General features: G+C 41.4%; 1 protein-coding gene across 1 annotated transcript in view; it reads right to left on the minus strand.

Annotated features, from left to right (window-relative positions):
• The window catches only part of UBN2 (ubinuclein 2), a 55,576-nt gene extending 42,881 nt beyond the window's left edge, over window positions 1-12,695 (minus strand). The window contains exons 1-3 of the mRNA XM_035335377.1: window positions 12,130-12,695; window positions 7,830-7,922; window positions 781-882 (exon numbers count right to left, since the gene is read on the minus strand). Coding sequence (XP_035191268.1) covers window positions 781-882; window positions 7,830-7,922; window positions 12,130-12,585 — 651 coding nt within the window. The 5' untranslated portion in view covers window positions 12,586-12,695. The remainder of the gene's footprint in view (window positions 1-780; window positions 883-7,829; window positions 7,923-12,129) is intronic.
• Window positions 12,696-19,463: the final 6,768 nt, after the last annotated feature.

Raw genomic sequence — 19,463 nt, forward strand, 5'->3', positions numbered from 1 at the left:
CAGGTAGTGTTTTTCAGTTGCTTTTGTTTTTACTTGAATGAACAGTACATCTACTCCTTCCTGGCACCTAACAAAGAACTATAGGAGATTCCCAAAGCTTTTTATCATCCACTTGTTCTTCAAAGCTTTTTCCTCGTTTTCATTATTTCCTATATCACCTGTAAGATACCTTCAAGTGCCTTCGTATAAGCTTCCAAATAGCCTGATATTGCCTGCACCTAATTCATTTTTTCCTCTTACCCCATTTGAGATGTGTTTTCATTTCTGAAAAACACTCAGATGAAATAAGCTGTAAAACCCTGCATTTCAAGCAAGCTATTTTATCTCAATTTTGTCAGACACATTCAGTGAATGTTTAGAATTACCACCTTATCCTTATGGGTTTTGGAGAGCAGAATAGTCTCCTGATCTATTACTGGAAATCTAACACCAGTATTAGACTAATAATCCAAACAGCTAGTACAAAAAAATAACAGACAGTATAATTTCAGATCACAGTAAATAAAGTGCACAAATACAAGTAACTTCATTTCTAAAACTGTAAAATTAAATATGCAATATAGTAATGGCTGTCTGAATTCTTGGAGTGCATAATGACATCTGAATCTCTCTGAACAAGACTACAAATGCAACTGTTCCTTGGATGCCCAAAGTAACAGGCCCTTTGGATTCACACCAGTTATATGGGCTCAAAGTATTTGCCCTTACCTTTTTTTTCCCCTCTTTATCAAAAAAATAATTATCTTATTTCTCATTGCTACTTTAATGAGGTTTACTTACTGCTTCAGAATTATCAATGAAAGGGTCTGTTTCATCATAACCATAACCTATATCAATTAGATCCTGCAGGCGATCCTTCCGATGTTTGTGGGGCTTTCCACTCTGGGGAAAAAAAAAAAAAGAAAAAGGTGTTACATCAGTTGAGAAGAGAGTAAAAGTAAGTAAAGTACTGAAGTCTACATAACAGAAGACATTGGAGAGATAGTCGTTCAGGGAATTCGCAGAGTTCTGCTTGCTTTCACAGTTCCTTGAAGATAGTCTATATGAATAAAAACCAGAAGGCTTAACTTTCATACAGGAAGGAATTCCTACAAATATGCTAAAAAAAATGCTGTACAATAGTAGCCTTACCAAAATCATTTCTGAATGGTATTCACTAGGCACCTGGTTTCCGGGTGACTGAGATACTCCTAACATTTTCTGTTTAGAGATGTTTCTCGTGCTTTTAAAACTTCTGTTAGTGATGAAAGGACTGAGATAATTTAGAAAGTGCTAAGTTTTTCAGTGTGCTACAGGGTCATTACAAAGGAAGAAAAATAGCCTAGCATTCACTAACATGCTCTCCCACACAAGATGGATTGCTTCTCTACAGCAAAGCGAAGCCTAAGCCAAAACAGAAAAATATTGATCTGGTACTTGCAGATATGGTGTGTATGAGTTTTCAAGAAGTTACAGCATTCATGTAACATAGCTGAAGAAAGAGATACTATGGTGAAATCTTTTGAAATGCAAGAATCATCTTGGTTGATAGGCCCAGATAGGGTTATTTGAGTAAGTTAAAGGCAGGAACTGCAGTGCAGACTGTGGGATTCACTTACCCTAAAATTTCTGTTTGTGCTTGGTGTGACTTTCTACTTGACTTAAAAATAACACTTTCATACTAGAAAAGTACTCCGGTTAAACTGATGTTTACTTTCTTCTGAAGGTATCTATAATTTACAGCTATACACGCAGCAATGTGTTTATGATATAAGTTCTAGTTCTCTGACACCTGCATATTGTGGAAGTTGTCAACATATAATTCTCAAAGATAAAATTGTCCTAAAGGCACCACCTTTACTGAAATAGTATCAGGTTCTTCCATGAATTCGGGACTTGCTCCCCAAAGCCTCTCAGCAGTTCCAAGCTGTTTAGAATGAATCTCTCCCTTCATTTGTAAGACGCATGCTATTACAATCCAATGACTATGCAGATACTGTTCAAAAGAGTTCATCTTTGCTTTTATAAGCATAAGCATCCAAACACCTCCATGTTAACAGTATATTGTAGAGTTTAAGTTTGTACCTATAAGCAAAGCATGTGCTCTTGCAAGCAAACAAGAATCTCTCAGGTATAATTAAACAAATAAACACAATAGTCCTACAAAAAAAAAAAAGTGAGTTCCATTCCTAATGTGTTTCCAAGCTATACAATAGGATTTCTAACCCTTCTTAGCATTCCTGTTATCCTTTACAGTTATTCACCTGAATATGAGTAACTATATGACTATATAATTGCTGACTATATGGTCCCAAGACATGCAGTAGTTTTGTTTTGTTGTTTTTGCTTTGTTGTTGTTATTTGTTAAGTTTGTACTAAAGAAGGAAATCTTAGAAAAATAGGTAGAACTTATCTCTTTTTAAACTCCAGCGCATGACATGCAAAAGTTTGTAATTCCTACAACTCTGAGGCACCTGCATGCTGTCTAAAGAGCACTATATAAACTACACTTTATTACAGAAATGAGATAGCAGAGGCAAAGTGCAACCCACCTCTGTACCATCTCTTTTAAGTCCAAGTAACAATCACTAATAACAGAAGAGTGCTCATTGTTCATGAGTTCAAATCTTTTTGCACCAATGGCTATTTCAGTGTGCACAGCCATTTAAAAAGATTTCTCCCATCTAGTCGATCAAGGGAAACCAGCTGATGTGATCTTTTTGGATTTCAGTAACGCTTTTGACACAGTCTCCCATAGGATCCTACTGGACAAAATGTCCAGCATACAGCTAAACAAAAACATCATAAAACAGGTGAGCAATTGGCTGATGGGTAGTGCTCAAAGGGTTGTGGTAAATTGGTCCGCATCAGGCTGGCGGCTGGTCACTAGTGGGGTCCTCCAAAGCTCCATTTTAGGGCCAGTCCTCTTCAGTGTTCTTATAAACAATCTGGTTGTAGGACTAGAAGGTGTTTTGAGCAAATTTGCTAATGACACTAAACTTGGGGGAGTTGTTGACTCTGTTGAGGGTGGAAAGGCCTTGCAGAGATATTTGGATAGATTGGAGAGCTGGACGATCACCAGCTGCATTAAGTTTAACAAAAGCAAGTGCCGGGTCCTGCACCTGGGACAGGGCAACCCTGGCTATACGTACAGACTGGACAACGAGACGCTGGAGAGCAGCCCCGCAGAGAGGGATCTGGGGGCTGTGGTTGACAGCAAGTTGAAAATGAGCCAGCAGTGTGCCCTGGCAGCCAGGAGGGCCAACCGTACCCTGGGGTGCATCAAGCATGGCATTGCTAGTCAGTTTAGGGAAATGATTGTCCTGCTCTACTCTGTGCTGGTGCAGCCTCACCTTGAATACTGTGTGCGGTTCTGGGCACCACAGTACAAAAAGGACATTAAACTGTTGGAGAGTGTCCAGAGGAGGGCTACAAAGATGGTGAAAGGCCTAGAGGGGAAGACGTACGAGGAGCGGCTGAGGTCACTTGGCCTGCTCAGCCTGGAGAAGAGGAGGCCGAGGGGAGAACTCATTGTGGTCTACAGCTTCCTCATGAGGAGGAGTGCAGGGGCAGGCACCGACCTATTCTCCTTAGTGACCAGCGATAGGACCCGCGGGAATGGTGTGACGCTGCAAAATGGAAGGGTCAGGCTGGTTATCAGGAAGAGGTTCTTCACTGAGAGGGTTGTCGCACACTGGAACAGGTTCCCCAGGGATGTAGTCACTGCACTGAGCCTGTCAGAGTTTAAGAAGTGTTTGGACTGCGCACTGAGTCACATGGTCTGAATTTTGGGGTAGACCGGTGTGGTGCCAGGAGTTGGACTCAATGATCCTTATGGGTCCCTTCCAACTCGGGATATTCTATGACTGTGATTCTCAATACATTCTTACTGCCTGTTATTCAGAAATATGCAGTGCAGATATGGGACAAAACTCAATAAATGAAAAAGTCTTATAAGAGCAGAATGAATAAAAGTAGGATTAAAATAGAAAGCTTTGTGCAGACAGAACAGATGAAAATATCTGAACTCCTTTATGTGTAGTTTGAGAATTTCGTTATGGCCTGACCCTACGAAGTTATGTTTAAGGATGCATGTTGAAAAAATGTAAGATCAAGATGTTAAGATCACAATAGCAAGATTGAAAGGATTTTCTGCATCAGTGTTTACTACACAACTTAGGGAAGTTTTACCACCGGCGCTTTTTACCTTTCCCAAAAAGAAATCCTCCAACCTTTCTGTCCCAAATCATAAGCAGCCATGATATTAGAGCATATTGAGACATTTAATTCTTGAGGCTGCAAATTGTACTCATGCAGCTGTTCAGGGACTCAAACACAAATTCAACAATGGCACATAACATGCAATTTAAACAACCCTTGCACAACTGGACTAGAAGGTGGCAAATAATTTATGAAGAATCTTCCAAGGGCCCCAGGGGAGTTGTTAAACCTTATCTCTGTACTGGGCACATTAATAGAAGTTTAAAAAAACTTCTTGATGAGAATCATCAAGCACAAAAATACTCATTCCAGGGCAGAAAATAAGTTCAGTAGAAGGAAACTGTACTTCAAATATTTTAAAGGTCCCAAGGTGTTCAAAGACAACAAGCTATCATGGGATAAGAGGTAAGGTCCACTCAAATTAATGACTGGCGTAAGGCTGGTAAACAAAGGGTAGGAATGAATAGTTCACCAAGGAACTATACTTAGCTACAGAAGCAACAAAGAGGGGGGGAAGGAAGGAGAGATGAAAAATTACTCAGGACAGTAAATACAAGAGGCAGCTGAAGAATCACTGAGAAACCTCAGTTGCTCAATACTTTGAATGATATATTTAATGCCACGCTAATAAAAGCAAGGTAATCCACACAAAGGAAGTATAACTCCCACAGCAAAAAATACAGTATGCTTCCAATTTGTTATGCAGCTCAGGAAGCACTAGAGTCATTCACATGTCACACATTTGCTCAACAATCAAGAGTGGTCAAAAAAGGAAAGAATTAGGACTTGTGGAAAAAACGAAGAGAATAAAACCAGAAGTCATCATTGTATCTCTGATAAATCAGGGCATCCTACTGCTAATATCCTTTCATTAAAACATAGAACAAAAAAGGGAACAGAGTAAACCAACAAGGATGTCTGAAGGTAAAGAAACAGCTACTGAACAGTAACAGAATGTTAAGACACTTCAGCTGCCGAACGAAAAGGCTGAGTTCTGATAACATCAGAATCACGTGCAGCATGCAGAAGAACAGGAAAAATTCACTATTTCTCTAAATACAGGAACTATGGAGTACCAAGTGACTCATCAGCCAACATGTTTAAACACAAACCATGTTTGTATACAACAGTCATCGTGGTACTCAGGGCCACAGAACAAAACGTTAAACATGGTAAACTCAGAAGATGACCTGGCAGATTTATGGCAGAAAACTACACAAATGGTAGTTAAACACAGCCTTTGGCTCAGAAAGAAATTAAGTCACAGATTAATAGACTGGCATACTGAAGTAGTATCAACACACACTTTGTTAAGCTTTCAAGTATAAGGTTTCAGTGGTGTGACAGGAATATATTGCCATTAATGATTTTGTTTTGATCCAAATATGTTTCTTTAACATAAAAATCATCTGAGATTAGACATCATGTTTTTACAATATAGAATGTTTGACTTTGTCTAGAGAACACGACACCAAGAGTAAAAAATGGGAACAGATTCAGAACATATTTTTATGCTGACATTTTGAAGTTGGCAGCAATCACAAAAAAGGTCTAAATAATCAAGTAAATAAATGGTATACTAACTTCATGCACCTGGCTTTACAAAACTACTTATTTATAGGCTTTTCTTTAGTACCAGCAAGATATATCCAATACTGTATTGATTGTGAATATGGGAATTTAGTTGAAAAGAAGTCTTTAAAGACAACTGTTTTTCACGTATTGCATTTTTTCAAAAGTACTACAGCATCAACATTAAACTGCCACACGTGCTATGATTTAAAAGATCATCTGACTCCGTTTCAAATGGATATAGGTTAGGAATACCTAATTAGTTTAAAGAAGAAACAGCCCTTTATGTAAATTTGAAAAAACTCTTCATTCTCATACAACTAGCGATTACTTTTTCATTAAGGCATCATTAGAGCGTTAGAGAGATGAAGAGAATGGGTGTCTACATCACAGGATCTCTATCCTAGTTTAAACTAAGGAGCAAATGTCTCACTGCAGGAGTAAGAAAATGGCTGGATGTTGTCAGAGCATGAGCAATTACACTGGATCAGTGTACAGACATGCAATTCCTCCTACCCTGAAGTGTAAGTAGAAACTGATGGTTCTTGTATTGGAAGAGAGAAAAGACAGGGAATACACCTAACAGAAGAACTACTAATCCCTTACCACCCTCCATGCTTAGTGGTTCTAATCTATTAGGTTCTTCTTTATATAGAAAATATTCCCCTTCTGAGAATTTTGGGGTAGTAGTGGGCATGAGGTATTATTATTTACTGCTTTTCTAATGCCTATAAATATTTGGCTTTTTTTTTTTTTTTTTGCAACTGAGCACTGAACTCAAGTTTTCTTAAGTTTAATAATACCATGCTTTGTCCATAAATGTACGTTTAACTTTGATGCATTAATGTATATGTAAAACTATATTGCTTCCACCACTCCCACACCATCCTACGTATATTGCTTTACATGCTTTACGCTGGCTTTTATCTTTTATAGTTAAGCAGCTTGTCTCAGAACATTATAAAATCCTGAACTTATATTATGGAACTTAGTTTTCTAGAAAAGTACAATTGCAACATTCCTCTCTGAAGTTCATGAAAGTAATTTATTATTTAAATGAAAACCAAAGAGTATTACGGAACTGCCTTCAGAGTATACTGGGTATATTGAGTTTCCGTCAATTCCTCCAAAAACGAATCTTTTCACTTTAAGGATTTATTTTGTTATGTATCACAGCAAACATGTTCTGAAATAATAATTACTTCTACAGAATATTTAGGCCTGACACGCTGAGAAATTTGCCTTTGCCAGGAAAAAAAAAAAAAGTAAAATTTTAATATGTGTATTAACAGTAAAAGATACAAATGACTGTTGTTTCCCTTCTTTATTATTGAGGTGCTCTATTAGTAATCCAGAATATCAACGTGTCTAGGCATGATGAGTTTTGATTGCCAGCTCAGAATTAATCACCCAACCCTACCCATATGAATTCTTAAAGACCTGTTTGGGTGTGGTTTTAAGACATTATTTTTTGATTTCTACCTTCATTTATTATTGAAAGCCTCTATATTAATACCTAGTGCTGTTCAAGTCATTCATGTTACACTTTCAGTAGTGAGCAGAGTATCTTTAGGCAGCTGGCAGCTACAAAATATACTCAAGTGATGACTTAACAACAGCTTCCTATGGAAGCATTTTAAACTAGTCAGAAATTCATCACGATTCATCAGTATTTAGCACAAACAGAAGAACTGTTCAATAGTGCACAACAGTATTATGTGCAAATTCTTTCCTCCAGCACAGTATTTATCATTAGTATTGATCTGCATCTATTACTCAGTTGTATTTATATACGAGGCTTTTCCAAGAATAGCTTCACAAGCTATAATATCCTATAGACAGATCTATTTAGCAGACTTGCCTAATAAGCTTGTAGAAGCTTCAAGCTACTTAGATGAAATATAAATGAGACAATCAGCTCAGATATACACAGAAGTCGTTTGACATTACTTCAGCAGCTCTATAAGAAAAAAAAAAACCCTGACGTTAACATCCATGCCACACTAAGTTACCACGATTAATTATTTGCGTGTTTTAACAATGGTACAGTAACTCACATATTTTGCCTCAAACTTCTTGGCTAGCATTTCCACTTCATGCCGCTCACGTTGTTCGTCATTAAAAGGATCTTCTGAGTGAACTGACTTCTTCTGAAAGAGACAGAAGCATACATTCAATTTCAAGGGAAGCGCAGAGTGCATCTAATAAAACCCCATGAAATGTCAATAAACTGACTATTTAGTATTAATTCTATACCCTAAAGACTGCATCCAAATGCTTATTCTCTAAAAAATAGTTTAACCCCATTCAATTATCATTCAGTTACTTTTTTTCCTAATGAGAACACAAACAGAAAAGACTCGAAGTTATATATATTCAAGTATTCCACTACAACCTTAGCCAAAAGTGTAAGCGTAAGAGAAAACTAGCACAATTTGAGCTTGCAGGGAAAGAACTCTCTAAACTTAACTTCTTTCCACTTCAGCTTATCACTGGTGCCTATCCTACTGGTGCCACAATCCTCTTAGACACCATATGGAAGGTGTACCTGGTAGGCTAATCAGCACGAAAGCAACTAGAAGACTACAACGGAAAATCATAGCCGTAACCAGTAACATAACTCAAAGTCTGTTTTTTTTTTTTTCTTCAGAAAACTGTAATCATAGCACAAATATTACAAGACTGCCACTACAGCAGCCAGAAGAATGATTTAATACTCCAGCTGTACAAATAAGCAGGAAGCACACACTGAGTTTTCACCGACAAGAAGTCAACGAACAATAATCAAGAGTACGACAAGTTTTGCCTTTTTTTTCTTCCTCTCAGAAAAAAGTACAACAGAAGTATGGAGCCACAACCTTCAAATCAGAGCCTATATATATAATATGGTAATTCTTGTACATGGGAGGGTGTCATAAGACGCTAAAACATGGCAGAATGAAGTTAGGCCTTTATGGATGCCAACTAACTTTACCGCACATGGACTGCTCAATGAATGAAGATTCATGATAGACTAACGGGAGCAAAAAGCAATTCCCTACACTCTGAAGAGCAAGATCCTACCCCCATAGTATGAAATTTAAGTATTTAGAGGGGAAAAAGACACATAAAAGAGGGTTACAGTTAAACGTGAAACAACTAGTAGATTACATACACATTTCCTGCAGGCGTAACTTAATATAAAATACTGCTCAGCTCATGCAACACCCTTTTTCCTCTTTTAGTGGAGAAAAGCTACTCCACATCTGCTAGGGAAATGGCTTTTCTTTAAATTGTGAAATAAAGACAAGTTGAGGCCAGAGGTCAAGTAAAATTTAGTACTAAAGTTTTTAACTTTCCTCTCTCTACCGAACCCTCAAAGCCATTGCTGACTATTCTTTGAATAGTTAAGCATTATTGGCAAATTTGAGTCCTGACAGTGTATCCGAAGGCTCTGCCAGTCAAGAAACTTCAAGACATTACTACTTCAGTACCTTTGCAGACTGGCTGACAGCATCCAACTTCGAGTTCAGTTTTACACAGCAAGCTTCAAAACATACCAGCAGAAAAGGTGGCATACTTTTCTTTCTGCCAGTTGAAGAGGCAAATACTTCAACCACACTACTCTGTTACTCTTGTAACCAAAAAAAAAAGTTTTACATAAATAATTCCTATCAAAACATGAACTACACCAACAACTCTATCAAAGGATGCTGTCTTTCTTAAGATAAAGTAGGACAAGGACATCACAAGTTTAAACACTTCCACTAGCTTCTCATTCAGGCTGAAAACTCAACTTTAGAATTAAAAGATGCGACATTTCATACTGCCAAGCAAGTTTGGTGTGTGTTCCCCCCTCCCCTTTATTCCCCCTTTATTTCTTTATTTTTTAACGTTTAAGGGACCTATTAAAACAATGTCTGAAGTTATTCCCATGCACTGTTATTCCTATACAACCTTCCCAGAACAGCCAACCTCTGCAGAACTGTTATGGGTTGCTGCAGTTCGAAGCAGCACTACCAGATAAAGATGTGTTCCTAATTATGTAACGCTGAACTCGAATGGGAATAGTTATAAGGAAGTTGAGCAACTTGTAAGGGATAAGGAGCAAACAATAGCCTTCAGAAAACCCAATCAATCTTTACCCTACAAAAACAGTTTGCATAACTAAGTTTGCATGAACCGTTCATGTCAAGCTGATTCGTTACAGAACTAAAATCCTGAAACCCAGAACTTAGTTTAAAACTACAACGTTAACTGCCAACTAGTTACTACCTACTCAAGAGTAAATCTCACAGATTCTGTAGAAAAGTGGCAGAGGGCAGAAGTTTCCTGGTCAAGTTCCATTTTAACAAGGTAGTTTTCTCTTCCATAGCTACTGTTCTCAGCAAGCAGGATCAGTTTTCCTTTCCTAATTGTTTCTATTTTAGGACTTTGAACAGGTTACATAATTTGTTGGTCTGAGAATGAGCAGGTAAGAGACACATTTCTGTTATCCTAAGCCTCCTGCACTATGCAGAGCAGTTTCTCCTCTTAAACGTGCTTTAACCACAAAAGAACCTTGATACACTAGTTTTATGGGTGAGCAAAACGTGTTTCCGCTCTCTTTTCATGCTGACTGATACAAGATTGTAAGTCTTTCCCACACCACTTCAAAGAAGCTTTTTCAGTTTCTATTCTGTAACAAGCAAGAAGTTAAACGACAGGACAACTACACAGTGTCTGACGCTTTTTACATAATCAGTTGTTTTCCCATACAGTCCAGCGAGAAATGGGACATAACCATCTATTGATTTTCAATCCAGACTCTCCAAAGAGCTGAAAAAAAAGACGGGATTTCTTATAAAACAATTCTAACACGATTTCTATCTTACAAGCATAATTCTCTGATTCTAATTGTACCAAAAATCCACTATTATTTTCCTCTCCTCCTCTCCAGGATACATTGAATTTGCATCAGAACTACGTTAAGATGTCATTTTGTCCCCACTTATGCAATTAACATATTACCACCCTACAGAAAAAAGCAATTATGGAGCTTGAGACTGCCAAAGGCAGAAGTCAGCCTCCATACACTGAACCACTTCTAAACACTAACACAACTTCTACCTTCACACAGAAACTGCTCAGAAAGACGGCACTTCACAGAGCAGACTACTGCTACAACTATTTGGAGCAGTTGTAACGGGCACTGTTTGCTTACAACGGCTGTAGGACAGGATGAACAAAAGGAACCTTTTAACTTGTATCAGATCTCAGAGGGATTATTAAAATCAGCCATTGATTTTTCTGTCTTCTACATTTGACAACCATCCAATTCATCCCTCCTACTACTGTGAAAACAGTGAACAGAGTGGTAAGTACCATTACGGAATCAGCATCATTGAGAAACGCTTTTCTTCATAAAACAGAGATTTTAACCAATCTAGAGCTTGTGCTGATTTAAAAACCTACTGACAATACCAGTACTGGTACTTGATATTTGCTTTTAATTTTTAACCAAAGCTACCACAACATTGTCAGTAGCGGCTGCCCCTTCCCTTTTCCAAGAAGATAGGATCTTTCCCTAAAATTGACCACCAAAGTTAAGAGAAGCCACAGCTACCTAAATCAAGTGCAACTTTATCATGTCCTTAACTCCCTGTGAGTGACTGGCTCAAGTGTGACTAGCTTAAGAACATGCATCTCTCATTCCTACTTGAAAGCAGAGCCTCTCTGACTGGCTGATGCCACTTGCTTCTTTAAATTGTCCGCACCAGCTTGTCTCCTTAAAAACCTAAGCAGCTCGAGTAGGAAGTATTTTCTGTTTGGGAGGAAAAAGGGAAGTACTTTCTTCTGAAGTTTCTGACAGTTACAGGTGAGGTTACAGTGCCAACAACTCTGAATCACCCCTCCCCCCCCCCCCCCCCCCCGAGACTGCACAAACTCATCTCCAGGACTGCTTAACGGGCACTTCACTGCTCCACGAGGCTCGCTGCGGAGCCGGGCTAATAACTCTTCATTTACTTGCACAGAGCCTACAGAGAACCTGAAATAAACGGCCCGGCAGTGTAACAGTTCCACTCTGTTGGCAGTAAAACAGAAATAAACCCTCCCTGGCACAGAGGACACAGGGCAGGAAACGGACGAGGGGCAGAGGGCTGGGTACGAGGGGCACGGGACGTGCTCGCCAGCTCCACGCGGGAGCCCAGGAGCAGCGGGGCGCCGCCTCGCCTTCCCCTTCAGGCCAGGAGGAGGCCGGAGGCACGGCGAGGCCGCCGGACTTCCCCCCGCGGCGCCGCCCCTCCCCGGCCACCCCCGGGCAGGACGGGGCGGGCGGCGGGCGGCCGCCGGCCGGGCCTCGGGGGAGGGCCCGTGGGCCTCGGGGGGGTCCCGTACCCGCGAGTCCCTGCAGAGCAGCAGCTCCGGGTAGCTGAACTCCACGCAGCCCTCCTCGGTGGGGTCCTTCAGCACCACCTCCAGGCGGACTGTCTGGCGGAGCGGGAGCGCCTCCTGCGGCGGCGGCGGCTCCTGCCGGCTGCCCTGGCGCGGCGGCGGCGGTAGCTGCGGCGGCGGTTGCTCGGGCCGGGGGGGCTCCCGCTGCGGCTGCGGCTCAGGCCGGGGGGGCTCTCGGGGCGGCTCCAGGCGGGCTCCGCTCTCCCGGGGCGGCATCGGCGGCGGCGGCTCCGGCCGGGAGGCTTCGTGCGGCGGCTCCACCGGCGGCGCCTCGCGGCCCGCCGCCGCCGCCACCACCACCGGCGGCGGCTCCGGCTCCCGCTCCAGCGCCGGGCTCCCGGCCTCGCGGCGCCTCACGGGTGACAGGCTGATCAACGGCACCCGGCGCGGCTCCGCCATCCTCCGCCGCCTCCCCCCACCCCCCGCCCGCCCCGCTCGCCCGCCCGCCCGCCGGCCGGCCCCCGCCTCCCGGTGACACCGCGCTCCGCGCTCCCTCCCCCTCGGCTGCTCCTCCCTCCCTCCCTCTCCCCTCCCCCGCTCCGCCGCCCGGTCGGAGCTGCCCCCCTACGTTCTCCTCGCCGCCCCCGCCATCTTGGCGCCCCCCCACATAAATAGAAGCAGGCCCGCAGCCCGCGCATGCGCCACCGGGCGGCCGAGGCCGGCGCGCCGCCCCGCGTCGCTGCTCTTAGCCCTCGGCTTCCCCCCCCGCCCTTCTCCCTCCCCTCGACGTCACCGCGCCCGCCGCCGCCCGCCCGCCCGCCCCCGGTTGCCTTGGCGATGTGCACGCCGCCCGCCGGCCGGGCCTTAAAGGGGCCGCGCCGCGCGGGGCAATGGCGGACCAACGGCCGGGCCTGCCCTGAGGGGTGTGAGGCGAGGGCTGGGCCCAGGAGCTGCCGCTTCGCGTTGGGGGGGGCACCGAGCCCCGGTGTGCGGGGGGCTGCTCGTCCTGTACCCCGTGATGGCACCTATACGCCACAGAGGTGTCCAGCGACTGCACGTCAGTCACCAAAATAAAAAACCTCCAAAATCCGAAAAACGATCACGTCTCTTCTGTTCTCTGGGGAAAACAGTCGGTTCCAGGTTGTGAGGTGGTGGTGTGGAGGCATCTTGGCTCATCCGCACCGACACGGCTGGGCCATCTGTGGGGATCGGCTTTGTCCATGCTGCTCCTTGAGCTGAGGCAGCCTGTTCCTGCAGGACGGCGGGGCCTGCCGTGGCAGCGAGGTGGTCCTGTGAGGACACGGAGCTCTGTGGCCACCTCTGGTGCCAGTTCTGGTCACGGGAAGAAATGCTGGGGTGTCGAGAATGAGGTGTCCTCTAGACACAAGGAAGGCTGAGGAAGAGCAGCAGCGAGACTCCCTCCTCCGCGAGCAAGAGCCGCCTGCAAACGCACAAGTGTTTCAGTCTGTCACCACCTACTTTGACAGACTGGGTGCTGGTATCTCCAGACGGAGGTATGCCACCAAAACTGCTAAGTTTCAGGAAGTTATAAACACCCTCATATGCACTGTATTCTCCAACTGTTTTGGAGCAGGCAGAAAAATGTTACATTTTTTTTGCTCTTTAGCCTCAGCGTTTCTGGGAAGGAAGAGTTTTGTTCTCTTTTAAAAATAATAATAATAATAATAAAATGTATTCATATTATGCAAGACAAATGTGACTTACCTATCTATATTATTTTGAATAATTACAGCAGACCATTCCGTATAGCACATTACCCCGCTTTCCTCTCTGTATTCATCACAGCACACAATGGTTTCCTCTTACTGTGTATGAAGTTTTTTAACTTACTTTCATCTAGATGCCAGAGAAGATTCGTGACACTGGAATGGTGTTACCAAAAAGTTTGGTTCACTACAACGGAGAATGTTCCAGAATCTTACTTGCAGCAGGAAGTCAGTGGAGCGCCTGACCTGATCTGAGAAACAGGCTGTCCTTTTGAAGTCCTTTAGAAAGCCTTTGTTGAGCTTTGTAGTCAAAGGAACTTGTTTTATCTTAAAACCTTGCAGGTTCTAGTGCAACCAGCGAGCTTGGCAGAGATGTTCCTCAAATATATTTTGACTTTCAACTTCATAAAATTATTTGTAAATCCCACCTGTTCTCCTGTTGAAATTTTCATACAGCTATTGGAGGAGACACGTAATAAGCAATGTGTTTCTGGACTCAACTAAGCATCGCTAAGCTACAGACCTGCAGATCCTGCCAGGCAGATTCTAGTCCTCATCAAAGGTTCTACACAGTCTGTGTCATTAAGCCTTGTGATGATAGAAGGGGGCCTTCTCTTTGTCAAAAGAGCAATTTAGTGTTCAGAAAGCAGAAGTCTTAGGTAGAAATCACTGACTCTTCTGTGGCTTTGCTGAATGCTTGTTTTCAATTACCAGATGGGAGACTAGGGACTGAAATAAGCACAGTGTAGTAACAGGAATACAACAATCTGTGTTCATAGGTAATACGTGCACGTATCCTTGGAAAAGGGTGAAGATAAGCTGTGCATTGTAAGTATCCAAACTAAAAATCAATTCTATCTTTCAGTCCCATAAGATATGTATTTAGAAGTAACACATTTAAGACAGGTCCAGCACAAGAAAATGAGGCTTGCAAGTATCTAGAGTCAGTACTTTTAAATTCTGTTGATTGTTTTGTAGATACACTTGGAACCACATCCTGGTCAGATTTGCAACATGCTTTTTAAATAAGACAAAAAGAGACAGATAGCAATAACTGATCAGACCTTTGATAGAGTTACAGAGAAAAATAGTAGTAGTTCTTAGAAACAGCAGACAGACATTTGTTCTAAGTTAAGACATTGCAGACTTTGATAGGAGTAGCAGCCTTTCACATCTAAGATTTTTGTAGATATTTATTCTTTCATTTTTATTCCCTCCTCTTCTTCCTGTCTTCTAGGAGTTTAATTAGACAAGTAAATCATCAGAAATCTGTTTTATCTAACCTCTGATCAACTTGGAGCACCCATTTTTTATGAAGCCCAACATTTGTTTATACAGCTAAACAAATAACAGTTCTAAATCTTTGAATTTAAAGTGAAGTTAGCAAAGACAGTTGCTACCTGTCAGGGGCTCCATATCTTGGTGTCTTGTACTAAACCAGAAAGAAACAGCTGCAGATCCAAGCATAGCAGGCACTGGAATAAGTTATCATTACATTTTGTAAAAGATGCTGGAAGCAGCTAGAAAGACTCCCCAAAAAAACAAGTGAATCCGCTACAGCCTAAGTTCTTTATGAATTTTGTTTTGAATACACCAGCTTGTACTATACCAAACAGTTTCAAGAAGACTTGTTTTTGTTCTAATCATTGTTTTCCTGTTCTGCTACCTGTTTTGTTCTTTGGGGTTTAGCCCTGCCTCAGACTACGTATTGTTTGTATGCTCTGTAACGTGGACTCACCAGTGGAGCATAAAATGTAGAAAAATAAAAGTGTTTTATACTGGAACCTCCAGTGAGTTAGGAGCTGTACTGAAAGCCACCTCATTCCTGTGCCAGTCATAACTCAGCCACTCAAAAGTCTCTAAAGGACACCCCTGTCCATCTGGGGCTTTGTTTTTGTGAGAATATCCTCGTTTTCCATGGGTTGTTTCCTCACCACAACTTCCTGATATCTTGGTTTCTTATGTCCCAACCAGGCATCTTGTTGATTGTCACGGTCCTTCCTCTGAAACTGCCGCCACAGCAGATGCAACATTCATTGCTGTGTCAGGAGTTGCTCCAGCTGCAGGTAGGATGATGATGTTTGTATAGCCTTTGCTAGAGCTGCTTTTGCATCACAAGAATCCGCTGCACCAGCAATGTGGGAGGCATTGCTTTTTTTTTTTTTTTTTTTTTTTTTTTTTTTTTTTTTTTTGTAATGACGCTCCCTGCATTCACATACAGTTTTTTTTCTGGACTTGTCTTCCCTTTCTACATTTTTCCTATGTTGTCTTCTGCCAGATCCAGAAAACAAGTGCTATGACCACTCTGAAGTAAAGATTGACCAAGAGACTTTGAATACATGCAAAAGAATGAACACAACACAACTCAAAGAATAATAAAACCCTTCTATTTCTCTAAACCAAGCATTAACACCATACAAACCACCTGGAAAAAATAATTTCTTTTACTCAGAGGATGTTTCCCTCTCTTTTCTTCTTCTAATTATAATTTCCTGCAGAACATACCTTAAACTTTCTCTATCCTATCTAAATAGGATTAAATACCACTTAATCCTGCCAGGCAGGAATTGGGCACGTGTTTTTAGAGTTGTCACCAGCTACCACATCCTTAAAAGGCCCAAACTTCTCTATTTAGTGATGTAAACTGTGCTTTAGAAGGACTGTAGGCAGGTAGAAGAAGATGTTGAGGACTAGAAAAAGTGCATTGGCTTCGGGTGATAAGGATATATTTTTAGAAGGGCAGTTATAGTTCTTATTTATCACTATTTTAAGGCAGAGGAACAGTGATGGTCAACTTTATCCCATGCATTGGTATACTGCACCCTGTGGTCTAACCATACTTATTGGAGAATTAAGATTTAAGGCTACAAGACACTGGAGGTCTTTCAAGAATTTTAGGAACAGCTTTGAACAAAAGTTCAAAAAGTGAAAAAAAGCTCAAATTTTCATTGACAATAGGAAGTTTTATTTTTCAAGTAGCAACAACTTGGAACTAGAAGCTTCATGCTGAAAACGGTTTTTGCCTTTAGAAGTGGATTTAGGTGCATCACTTCCTGAAATCAAGAATGGTCTTCTAGAACCATTGTGTGCCTGGACAGCATAAAAGGCAGCACTGGGTATCTAGTAGGTAGCTGACAAAAACAGAATCATAGAATATCCCGAGTTGGAAGGGACCCATAAGGATCATCAAGTCCAACTCCTGGCACCGCACAGGTCTACCCAAAAGTTGAGACCATGTGACTAAGTGCACAGTCCAATCGCTTCTTAAATTCAGACAGGCTTGAATGGGTTGTTTCCTCAGAATGTCGGCTTTCATCTCAGCAGAGCAAGTCTTCACATTACAAAAGCAAAGGGATTTACAGGATTGCAAGTGTCATAGTGGTGTGAGTTCCCCAGCCAAAGGGTGAGTGTTACCTAAATCTTTACTGTTCACATGTAATTTCTCAAGGATAATTTCGAACTGACATTACTGCTGCATGATTAGTGATTTTTATGATCTACAGAATATTGTAATATCCTTTACTCTAAGCTAATAAAAACCAGAAGAAGATCATAACTTAGAGGAACCTCTGAGAAAATCCAAAGCTTCAAAAGCTGCATTGCCATGGAATTGCATCATGAGCCAGGTTAGGAAGAAAAATGGTGAGAGAAAATGGAAAGAAGAACTGCATCTCGGTCAAGGAAAAGCAAACTTGGGAAGAGCTTTTGATCTGGAAGAGGAGGTGAGATTTAAGCCTTCAACCAAACATTAAACATCAGCTCTTAAGTGTGCGCGTTTACCAAGCAGAATGCTGGTAATTTTTTCCCTCCGGTAACAGCAGCAAAGTTAATTCTAACTAGCAAGATAAGAACACTTTACTAGGTACATTTTATTTTTTATGTAATTGTTAATAACTGTTTCTCCTTCTGTTGTTAAGATTCCTTGCTGGAACAGGTAATGCAACTTTCATCCTTAAGCTCTCCCAACGTTAAGGTGATACTCAGCTGAGGCTGACAAACAAGCTGCAAACTTCTCCAGTAGTAATGAACCTAGGTAAAGTGTGGGGCCTCTGTGTCTTAACTGAAATGAATTAGGGAATGTCAGCATCTGAGATACTCCGCCAAGCAGTGAAGATTAGTTTGAAGATTAGTTAGAAGATTAGAGACCTAAAATCACTAGAAAATTCCTCCTTGCAGATACACCTTTTGCTAAGGAAGAGGAAGGAAAGAGGAAAAAATAAATAAATACCTTCTAAGTGGTCATAAGAAGATTTAAACAAACAAACTACAAAAGATCAAATAATCTTTTACCTAAAATCCTGGGGTTTTCTTTGAGTAGCAAGATGAAATACATCAGAAATAAGCACAGGATTTTGTGGAGGAGTACCCAGTAAGACAAATATATATATATATATGTATATTTAAAAATTATAAATAGAGAGCAGAACTCAATGAACTAAGGATCATCTGCCTGTAACATGTTGATTGTGACGATGTCACTTGAACTGTACTTAAGCTGGGTTTAAAATTTTAAATCAGCTGCCTTTAGAAAGGTTTCCTTAATGGTAGCTCTTTTATGATTCATACCTGCTCCTTTTACAGTGTAAAAACAACTACATATTTACAAAGATTGAAAGGGATTATGTGCTCAGGAAAAACGTCTCTTGTTCTTTTCTCATTTGCCCTGCTTCTTTACAGATGCTTGCTGAATGGGATACTTATCTGAGTGAAAAGCCTGTTCCATCAGGCCAGCACCCCTGGAGGCAGCCGAAGATTACCAGCCTGGCTGAAACTTTGGAGTCAGGTTATTGTCTTATCTTCACTGTGTTGTCTGCTGGTTTTATTCTTCCAATAGTAATTAAAAGCACACAAGTATCTATGAGTCACAATTTTAAGTAGCTACCCCACCTACCTGTAACGTGAATAAGAAAGATTGGCTTTGTATAGAATTATCTGCTTGAATGGCAATTGTACGCTAAAAGCACTAGTAATGCTATTTAATGGGGTAAAAGGGTCTGGAAGGAATTCTCAGCGATACAAAAGCTAATGTGCCATAGATTTCTCTTGTTGAGGTTTCTCTTGTAAGTGCTGACCTAGGACAAGACAAATACTGCTGTGCGGTGCCCATGAAAATGGACCCAGTCAAACTGCAGGCCTGACTGTCCTTGGTCACTCACCAAGGTGATATTTTCTGGGTTTAGTGAAATATAAATATTTTAACAATTATAAGAAAATGCTTTCATGTTAAATACTATAACATATATTTTTAAAAAGTATAGTCACTGTTCAGAAAACAACTTTCAAGCAATGTTCACCCTCCCAAAAAGGAAAATTATATATATTATATGTAGATGGCAAAACAACCTTCTAGGAAATGTTTGACATAAAAAGTAATATTTGGCTGTGACCTTGGAAGACTTTTTTTTTTTTTTTTTTTTTTTTCCCTTTCTTCTTCTCTAGTTTCTCCTTTGGCTTTCAGACTGGTTTTACAAAAACTCCAATTTCCTAACCACCTCTTTCAGTGCCTCTCAGCACTTTGGAAACTGCTTTGCCTTACATGAAGTACTATATCTAAATAAGTACACGTTATCACAGACAGCTGAGAGTGATTGCATAAACAAATTACAACAT

The sequence above is a fragment of the Oxyura jamaicensis genome, chromosome 1 (assembly GCF_011077185.1).
Source record: "Oxyura jamaicensis isolate SHBP4307 breed ruddy duck chromosome 1, BPBGC_Ojam_1.0, whole genome shotgun sequence".
NCBI lineage: Eukaryota > Metazoa > Chordata > Aves > Anseriformes > Anatidae > Oxyura > Oxyura jamaicensis.